The 10,255-nt window shown below is 48.2% G+C and overlaps 1 protein-coding gene across 1 annotated transcript in view; it reads left to right on the top strand.

Moving 5' to 3' along the window:
* The first annotated feature begins 4,683 nt into the window (after positions 1-4,683).
* The window catches only part of KLF7 (KLF transcription factor 7), a 65,055-nt gene continuing 59,483 nt past the window's right edge, over positions 4,684-10,255 (top strand). Inside the window, exons 1-2 of the mRNA XM_063341365.1 lie at positions 4,684-4,713; positions 4,960-5,218. Of these exons, the coding sequence (XP_063197435.1) occupies positions 5,117-5,218 (102 nt within the window). The 5' untranslated portion in view covers positions 4,684-4,713; positions 4,960-5,116. The remainder of the gene's footprint in view (positions 4,714-4,959; positions 5,219-10,255) is intronic.

Raw genomic sequence — 10,255 nt, 5'->3', positions numbered from 1 at the left:
AAAGCAGCAACTCTGAACAGCAGGGTGGCTTCTGAGCTTTCCCGCTGTGCTTCTGGCAGCCTTTTTCCAGCCACACCACCTGGCCATAAACCACCACCACAAGTCCTTCACTCTCCCACCAATAGCTTTCTGCATCCACTCTTGGAGAGGGTGCAGCTGCAAATCCAGGCACACTCCAGTGGGCTTCTCAGTGCTCTTCCTGCCCTTTGCTCTTTGCAAGGCTTTACAACCAGTGGCAACCCCAACCCTACCAACCTGCAGACACAGCCTCTTCCTCTCCAGGAGGGACACTGACTGAAGAACCAACACCTTTGAACACCCCTGTCACAGGTTTCAAGCACAAGGAAAGCTGTATTTGTTCACAATTTGAGATGGGGAAAGGAAGAGATGCAGCTGGCAACGTAACATGCAGAAGTGATGGTAGAAGAAACTGATAGCCTAGACACCCGGAGAAAGTGCTTTAGCACTTTTGTTGACTACGGAGAAGACCACGGGCTTTAAGATGAGCTGCATACAGGGGATCTCACTGTAGCTATTTCATTGGTACCAAACGGAGTGTATCCAGTGAAATATTTAAACTATAAATTGATATACTACCTGATTGCTTTACGGCACCTTGTCACTACCCAAACCAGAGCAATGAAACACAAACCCAACACCCTAAAGTCCCCAGCAAATCAGCCTTCCCTGTTGGGTCCCCACTATCCACCCCTGGCCATTGCTCCTGGGGGCAGCAGGGCTGGAAATATCACAAGGGCAAGCAACCAGTGTGACAAAATTGTGATTCTGTGCACACCAGCAGCTTGCAGAGACCCAGCCAAGCACAGGGGGTGATTCTGTGCTCCCAACTTGGAGAGGGCAGAAGAGGTTGTTGCCAGAGGTCCTGGGGCAGACAATGAGAAATTCATGCTCTTCCCAGAAAACAGTGAAGTTACCTCTTCTCCTTCTCTAAAAGAGCAGAAGGAACAAGGAAATGTTTTCTTTCCTTTCACTAGGACTAACCACTCCCATTGCCCCCGATGCCAGAAAAACAACCCCTTTTTCTCAGGTGCCAAGACACATTGGCACTATTGCACAACCAGCTGTACTACCTGCCTGCATCTTCCCGACCTTACAGCAAGTCACAGGGACGATGAAATTTGGGGTTGCCTAAAAAATCCTCTCCCTGTCCAGGCTATGCTCTTTACCCATTACGGGACGAATCTCTGCTACGGCCAAAATGCCTGTCTTTACTCCCTGCAGGTCCAGCCTGCACCCTTTGCCTGAATTTTTATGTAGTCCTCTGTGCCCTTGAGCCCAGCTGTGCAGCAGTGGGGAGGTATTGCTCCTCCTCCACCTCTGATTGTGTTGCTCTCCGTGATGGGTGGTGTGGTTGGTCTGGAGCAGGGAAAGTGGCTATCTGCCAAGAGTAAGGTCAGCACAGCCTGGGAAACGAAAGAGAGCTGGATAGAAAGTGCCTTCCATCACCTCTGGGTCAGAACAGGTAGATGCTACCTCAGGTGCTGGACCGATAGCATTACACCCAGCATATCACCACATTCATTTTTTGTCTAGACTTTTCTACTTCTGCCAAGTGACAACCCCGTTCTGCTTTCTCGACTGACCTCCAAAGCAGAATACCCAAGGCAATAAAAATGCAATGTCTGCCTGGAAACCACCCAGGCAAGCAGCCAGATCTGTAGCCCAGCTCTTCACCTCAAGGCTCACAGCCAAAATCCTGCCCTTAAACACGAGTCCCCCTGAAGCCAGCCAGAGCAGCAGACCAGTATCTGCTCACTGGATCCGGCCACCAGTTACAGTGCAACCTGGGCACAGGCTGGGAACTTAGCTGGTGTAAAGCAGCTGAGCTCCACAACTGAGAACAACCTTCACCCTGAGGGTGAAAGAGTGGCTGTTCCGATAGGACATGCATTCAGCAGAAAATTCAAGATAAGACAGACACGTAGAAAGATTTTAATTGACTCAAATGAGAGTTACTCAATAGCAAGCAGAGGTGACTATCAAGGCAGAGGGGACTCCTGGACTGACTGCGTACACCGAGCTTTGCAATAAACTAGAGCATGAGCAACCCACATGTTGCACAGACCAGGTCTCCTCTCACACCAGCGTTAGAGGGGAGCTTGGGCATCATAGCACTAAGCTTTCTACACATTAAAATGGTAGTTATGCTAAACAAGGCCAGAAGTATAGCACCAAAATGTTTTTCAGCCACAGGAATTACAGAATTTGTAGGGAAAAAAAAAGTATGTTTAGGTAGCTCGCACCACAAACCTTCACTGCTTTTGTCCTCTATTTCCTTGCCTAGGTCAGAAAACGCCTCTGCATATGCATATGGCCTTGTTCTGACAAGCTCTTCAGGATAAATGCTTATCAAAAGCTTTTTCTAAAACAGATCTTTCAGAACTTGCTCAGTAAAGGAGCTGTGTTATGATACCCAAGTGCTGCTTCTTTCCAGATCCACCTACCTTAGTCCAGCTTTCTCCTCTCCTGTCTTTACGTTTTCCCTTCCCAAGGTGCTCAGGAAAGGCACTGCTTTCCCAGATCAAGGCATGCTTGGAATTGGTAACGACGATCTGTAAGGCTTCTCCAGCAGTGCTCACTGCACTAACCTTCCCTCTCATCTTCCCACTAACACATACATTTACACATTTATGGGTATATTTACGAGAAAGAGCAGTTTATTATTCACATCCAGTCTCACACCTGGCTTTTCTGCTAAGCTAAAGGTGCCAGAGACGGTCCTGTTTGAGACAGCCTGCAATTCCCTAGGTGAAAGGTGGGAAACAGGCATCGTTTTCACAAGCAGCCCACAGGAGACATCCACCTTCCAGTGAGCTGCCCCCAGACCATCCAGACCTGCAGCCTCAGGGTTAAACCCTGAGCAACAGCTCCCACGAGCCATCTCACTGCTTCTGCAATGCAAGCACACAAACTATAAGTGGTCTTGCAGAGGTGAGACCATTTATTTGAGAAAATTGCCTAAGTCCAGTCTCTCTCATTTACCGCAGTCCCTTCAGCTACAACTTCATTTCCCCCTTTCCCTCTAGATTTTGACTCAAACTGGAGTGCAATGTTTACTCTGCATTATTCTAAAGTTCTGACAGTGTTGCTTGTGCCAGCACCTACAAGAATTTGTGGTTGGTGCAGCCATTATCTGAGCTTTCTTTAGAGGTTTATTCTGAGAAGCTTTCTTCAAAATGGCTTTCAAAATCATTATCATGGAAGAGGGAATTTGTCTTCATCACACAGAAAGAAAACATACCATGAACTAATTAACACTGATGAGTTTTGCTGCCTCATACTTTCACATCAATCTGAGTGGGACACCCGGGATGAGACATGTGTGTACTAGTGGCATTGCACCAATTTACACCAGCTGAGGCCTGGGCCAGGCACTCTTCTGGTTGCAGAAGGAAGACAATAGCAAGCGGAGACATCTTAGTCACTTAGGGCAAGAGAAGTGTGATGCAACTGCTCTAAAACCAGATAGCTTAACAACCCCTGGCAGCATCTGCTTGCCCCGATACCCAATCCAACTCACACAGCTGACAGCCCACCACAAAAGGGCCCCAGAAGGATGTCTGTCCAGCACACTGGTGGCTAGACATGGCCCTGGCAATGCAACTGATGGGACTACAGGGCCTTCCAAATTTGAGAACAAAAAGAACACATTTCTTCTACTACTGGACAGCCACCCTCCCACCCCCAACCATCTTTAAATGAGCACACTCAGTTCTGCAATCCTTCCAAAAGCAGAAATGCAACTGTGCCCAGTGCCAGAGTAATTTTGCGGAAGCCCTGCACCACACTAACCATTTAAGGTCAAACAGCTCATTAGCCAAGCCCAACTAGCACTCAAACAGGGCTCAGCTCACAGTTAAGCCTGGCTAAATGGCACAATAGATGTCTTATTAAACACACAAGCATTTTTGGATAGCCTGGCCAGATTAACACTCAGCACTGCCTCACAGGCCAGGCTGCTGCCATCTCCACACAGGCACCAGGCACCATGCGCTCCTCACACCGCCTGCTCCTGCTCAGGGTATATTCCCACTCTGCCTCCTTCCAACACCCTCATCAGCTGCGCATTTTCTCCTAGCCATCTGTGACTGAGAAGGAAAACAGTGCTTTTCCCTGTGTGGCCACCCTCGGCCCCTAGGGACTCAAGCGCTAGTGGCTGCTCCGTAGGCACGACTGCTCGGCCCTGTCCCCTTCCATCCCCTCCGGTGCCGGCGGCGGGGAGAGGGGCAGCCCCCAACCGCCACCCAGCCTGTCGCCGGCAGCGGTTTAACGGCCGACACGGGCAACAGCGCCAAGCCAGGGCGCAGCACCACCCCTCACCGCGCCGCACTCTACCGCTGCCGCGCGCCCCGACGCCCCCTTATATAGCGCCCTAAAAATAGCTCGCCGCGCACCGCCCCACGGGCCGCGGGGAGGAAGGCGGGAGCCGCCCCGCCGGCCAATCGGACGCCGTCGCCGGCACCCCGGCACCGCCCCCCGCGCCGCGAGCGGCGCCGCCATTGGGTGACAGTGACTTCAGGCGCGCCGCGGGCCCGCCCTCCCCGCCCCGCTGTTTACCCTACATGGTCACGCGCTGCCTGAGTGGGCCGCGCGGCTGCGTGAGGGGAGGGGGGCCGGCCGTGAGGCGGTGGCGGCGGCGGCGGCGGCGGCAGCGGCAGCGGGGGGGGGCCGGGCCGGGTTTGCCGAGGGAGGGTGAGAGGAAAACCGGGGGGTGGGGGATGTGGTCTCCCGAAAATAAAGAGGGGAGGGGGCGGGGAGGGCGGGCGCGAACGCGCATAGCCGCGGCGCGGTGCGCGGCGGCGGGGACGTGCCCCGGTGCGGCGGCCGCGGGGTGCTCGGTGCGCGCCGGCGCCGCTCGTCCTCCTCGGCCCGGCCCCCGGCCCTCGCCGTCCCTCCGCGCTGATCTCTCTCTCTCTCTTCTCTCTCTTTTTTTTAAAGTGTGACTGAAACAAAACAAAGCCAAAGGGACGCTGGATCTATCATTGGTTGATTTTCCTCCTTCTTTTTTTTTTTTTTTTATGATCAAAAACATCCCCCCACCCGATCAAACAAACACACACAAAAGCAGAAAGAAAGGGTCTTGCTCAGCAGCAGCATGGATGTCTTGGCTAGTTATAGTATATTCCAGGAACTCCAGCTTGTCCACGACACCGGCTACTTCTCAGCTTTGCCATCCTTGGAGGAAAACTGGCAGCAGGTGAATCATTTAAATTACTCCTGTAAATCTCTTAAGTGCAGACAGTTGATGCATTGGGGCTGCGTTTCTGACTTTATTTTATTTTTGTTCTTTAATTCAGGGTTGGGGTTTTTTTGGTGTGTGGTTTTTTTTTTTTTTTTTTCGGCATGGGTAGACTATTAAATCTCTATATTTTTTACCATGACAAACTGAGCAGTCCATTCAAATCTGTCTGCCTTCAGTCCTTTCTGAGCACGCCTGGCAGCACCTGAGATCCGGTGGCATTCTTTAGGGTTTTGTTTTTGTGATGACTACTATTTTTATTTTATTTTTGAGTTTAGATTTTTTTTTTTGTTCCTTTAAACAAGGCTGATCACTTCCAGCCAGTGCTGACAACTGGCAGCTGGTGGAAACAGTATAGATCATTCTTATTTTCAGGTAATTAGTGTATGTCAATAAAAATCGTAGCTTAAATCTGAGATGGGGGGTGGGCAGGTGTGTGGAAGCACTAGCAAAAGCTTTTAAGCTAAATTTTATAACTAGGGAGGTGACTTATTTTTCATTCTTTTTTTTCTTTCTTTTTTTTTTTTTTTTAGAAGATCGGGAGAAGCACATACTTCTTGCTGTATCTTAAAACAATGACGCCGTAGGCTGGTTCCAGTAAACCAGTGTGTTTTGAGGCACTGTGGGGTTAATATGCAGACAGAATGAGGATACTTTTAAAGATGGAAATCAAGTATTATGAATACATTAAAATGATGACTGGTGGCGTGAATAAATAAGACCAAGGAGAAGAGTAGGTTACAGAGAAAAGAGTTGTATAAAATGAACTATGAGCCCAAATGCCTAGATCTATAAATAGTTATTGGCTGGGATACTGAGGGAAAAGGAAAGACAGGACATTGTGAGACAATCCTGTTTCTTGATGTGATTTTCTGGCAGAGGTGATACACCAGGCAAAATTCTGGAAACTAGTGTCTCTTTAAATGAAAAAAAAATCTGCTGGTGAGTAGGAATAGTGAAGTGTGGCTGGGATGACATGTGGTGCTAATGCAGCGCATGGACCCGTGGCACTATTGGTGTAAGAATAACAAGCTGCTGGATTTCATCTTGCCAGCATTCACCTTAGTCTTGGATAGCGCAAGGATAGCATGTGTTAGGTCTCCAGTAAGTGACAGCTTGGGATGTTCATTTAATTTTTCCTTAGAAGTGCGTATAGGGAGAAATGTGGACAGTAAGGCTTCAGGGGAGCACTCGGGCTGTAGCTTTGTCATCCATCTGGACCAGGTCTGGATCTTTAAAGGTTTACCCTAGTAAAATTGTTTTGGCTTCAGCTGTGTGTGCATATGTGCACACACACGAGAGGTTTATTGTCAGCTACAGTGTGAACACATTCAGGGTTTAATTTGCAAAATGACCGATCCAACTTTGCTTTATCCTCTGAGGGGGAGGGGATGGTTTTTGTTATTAATATTCAGCTCGCACGTCCATGATGGTCACATCTGCTTTCCTTTTATATTTTTTAACATGCTAATTAAACTGAAGAGGTTAATATAATTTGATTAAAAAAATTAATTTCATAGCACCGTTGTTGTTGGATCACTTGCATATTCAGTTGCATATTAGTAACAGTCAGACAGTCCAAAGCGAGATAATCTGTTGACATAGCCAGCATGCTTTAGGCAGTACTGTGTGTGATACTCTGTCTCCTGCTGCTGCCTTTTATGCGTGGAAGAGCAGCAGTTTCTTTTGTACAGTACAATGTACCTACCCAAGCCCGCTGCTACTATTGTGAAATTTAAACTCACACTTTTCTTGGTTAAACCCCACAGATTCTCCACATATGTTTGAAAAGAGAAGTTGAAAATAATTTATTACATTTTCCTTTATTTCCCCTCAAATCCTCCAACCAATGCCTGATGTTTCATAAGACATCCTGTATTTACAGTTTGTTTTTATTCCACTGTTGCTGCCTGGACTCTCCTTGCAAACAACGGGGAGGAAAACTGATGTATCAGTGGTGGGAGCAGCTGAAGCTGGCTTTACAGAGCATGCTGTCACGCAGGCTTGGCAGACCCACTGACACAGAGACCCCAATTTCATTCTTCTGAATCACTTGCAAATGTAGCCAGGTCTTCGGGATTTATTTATTTTAGGGAAACTGTAGCAACTTTGGGACATGGGATGTGTGTGCCTGTGTATGTGTTTCTAAAGGTATCCCTTAGAACTGTCAGGCTGCAGTCTGAGACCCCAGGGAAGACAGCTGACAGGGCAGTTACTGATCCCTGCAGGAAGCGTCGGGATTGGGAAGCAGCAGCTTTAATTTTGAGTGAAAACAGTTGAATGGTTTTGCCTCTGCTCTCATGAAGAGCTCCAGTGCCATACCCGAGCTCCACAGAGCTGTGCTTCTCCCAGCAGCAAAGCAGCACCCTGGGAGATTACTGCAGTCTCTTAAAGGGGGGGAAGTAGTTGTGTGGGTCAAGAGCAGGCTTCCTTACCGTGTCATGAGCTCCATTTGTTTTGTGATTAGCAGCTACTTGTGCTTGATGTGGAGAAGTTAGTCCGAGCCAGTTCCTGCTCCTAGAAATGGTGTCTACTGTGGTAACCTGAAAGATGCACTTGGAGCATGCCTTGGGGTGAAAGTGTTGACACAAGTCCTCTCTTCCTTTTCTCCTGAGTCTGGACCGCACTTTTGTAGCTGCTGGCTGAGGACTACATAGCTGGGGCAGTTGCTCGTGTTTCGGATTGTGAAACACCCATCACTCACGGAGGGCACTGACAGCACAGGCAGGTTGCTAAATGCTTGCACACAGTCACCTGATCTTCTCTTCCTTTTTTCCTTCCCACTGCAAGAGAAATGTGAGCAAGTTTAGTATCTGTGCTTTTGAAAATTAGCATTGGAGTTGAATGAGAGCAACCCAGCAATATGTACAAAACAAGCAGATTTTGTGTAGGAAGAGATTGTCATCTCATGTGTAGGTTTCTTTTGTAGGAGGAAAAAATACAAACAAAAAAAAACCCCACTTCGCCCTGAACATAGTTTACGTTGTAAAAGTGGAAATACCTGAAGTGGAAGCTGGAGCCGAATCCAAGATGTGTTTTGCGTTATTTTAAAATACATGTTTGGAAGAGAAGGCTTGGTTCTAGGAGCAAAAGCTTAGCTTCAGTATGTCAGCTTTGGGTATACTACTTCAGGCAAAACCACTTTTGAGGTCAGGAAGGTTTTTTCTTGGAGTGGGGAGGTCAGGATCTAGCGAGTAATTCATAGCACAACTTCATCAGGAGAGTGAAGACTTTGTTTAGTCTTTGTTTAGCTTTTCTAGCAGCCGTGAGCCACCATGGCACTGAGGGAGATTAAAGGAAGAGGTGGTCTCTGTGCATTGGAAAACGAGGCATTTGCTGTACTCAGCTGGCTGTTATCTCAGCATCTGTATGTTTCTGCCTGATGCATCCTCCTGGCTCTGATTGAACTGTCCTAGTTGCTCTCTGTCCCTGTGAGCTGACTCTGCAATTCAGGACCAGAGTGGGGGGAGATTTCAGCACCTGCGTGGCTGCTGTGATGCAGTGGGAGGACCTCTGGCCACATATGCCGTTGCTCCGGGGTAGCTGTCTGATGTGGCATCCCCGAGATTGGAACCAGACTTCTAGGAGAGATAGCACGAGGCCGAAGAGTGCCTCGTTACTCTGCAGAGGAAGGAAGTGGGTAGGAGGCTGTTTTTGAGGGAGGCGACTGTGAGGAGCTTAGCCCGTGCAGCTGCATGTGGCCACACTCTCATTCAGTGTGTCAGGCTGCAAAGACGGGGAGAGCAGTGCTGAGAGTTGGGAAGGGCTGGACATGGGGCTTCAGTCTGTTCTTCCTGCTGGGCCTTTACAATGTCATTTAGGGGGTCATTAAAAGATCAGTGTGCAGAAGACATCTTTTGTAGTCAGATACGTCTCTTTGTAGGGGTACCATTTCAAACCACCCCTGTTATCCTTCTCTGTGGGCCCCTTGGGGGACTCAACTCACCATCCTTGTGTGGAGAAGGAGTCTGATCAGGAGACATTTTGGGGCTCTCTTCATATTCTATGTGGGCCATAGGGCAGCCTCTAGCATGGCAATTCCCATAATATCAGAGCACAGGAGCACAAAGAGCAGGTAGATGCACAGGGTCACTGTGCGTGTAGCTGACGCAAGTATATAAAATCAGCATGACTTAGGGGCCAAACCCTGGTTTATTCTAAAAAAGCCAGCCTTTCCCACGTATGTCATTGGGCAGAATAGGTCTAATTGGCTGGCAGAAGTGGAAATAGCATTATATCATTTGCCTGATAACCATTGCCCGATAACATTTCCTTTTGCCTTGGCTGACCCTGTTGCTCTCAGCTGCAGCAAACAATGATCATTCCAAGGGAGATGCACGTTTCCGGTAAAGCATAGGATCAAGGAAGCCTTTGTTTCACTCTTGACTCTCATAGAGCCTTCTTTGCATATTTTTAATCAAGTTTTCAAGCCTCAGTTTCCCACTTTCTGAAGTGACTGATGACAACAATGCTGAGGCATGGTCTTTGTGGGACTGGGAGGCTGAGTTTTGACCCGGTCTGGCAAAGCGCTTTGAGATCCCTGTGCTGTGTGAGAGCAGAGAATCCCGAGGTGACTAATCTAGCAGAACTCTTACATCTTAATGCTGACTTCTGTTTGGCAGACAGGGTCATTTTCAGGCCTATAGGAAAAATTTCCACTGCTACTGGAAAGGAATAAATCACACTGGAGAACATTCCTACCTCCCCATTGTCTCCATTGTTCTAGTTTAATGGCGTAGTTGGCCACTACATAAACTAAACCATCTCTTTTAATATTGCTATTTCATCTTGGTTCCAGTCACAGTGTAACACATTTCTTAAGTGCTTATAGTACATCATGCCTCTTGAGAATAACTTGCAGAAATGGTTGACTTCCAAGAACGGTCACATGTGTAATGCAGTGTATTTCAGACTCTGAGCACTGGTCCATTTATACCTTCAGGCTCTCTGCTTGCTCCATGTGCTGAAACCATGCTCGGAGAAAGAGAGGAAAGA

The sequence above is a fragment of the Chroicocephalus ridibundus genome, chromosome 7, assembly GCF_963924245.1.
Source record: "Chroicocephalus ridibundus chromosome 7, bChrRid1.1, whole genome shotgun sequence".
NCBI lineage: Eukaryota > Metazoa > Chordata > Aves > Charadriiformes > Laridae > Chroicocephalus > Chroicocephalus ridibundus.
This window is presented reverse-complemented; position numbering and strand designations above follow the sequence as displayed.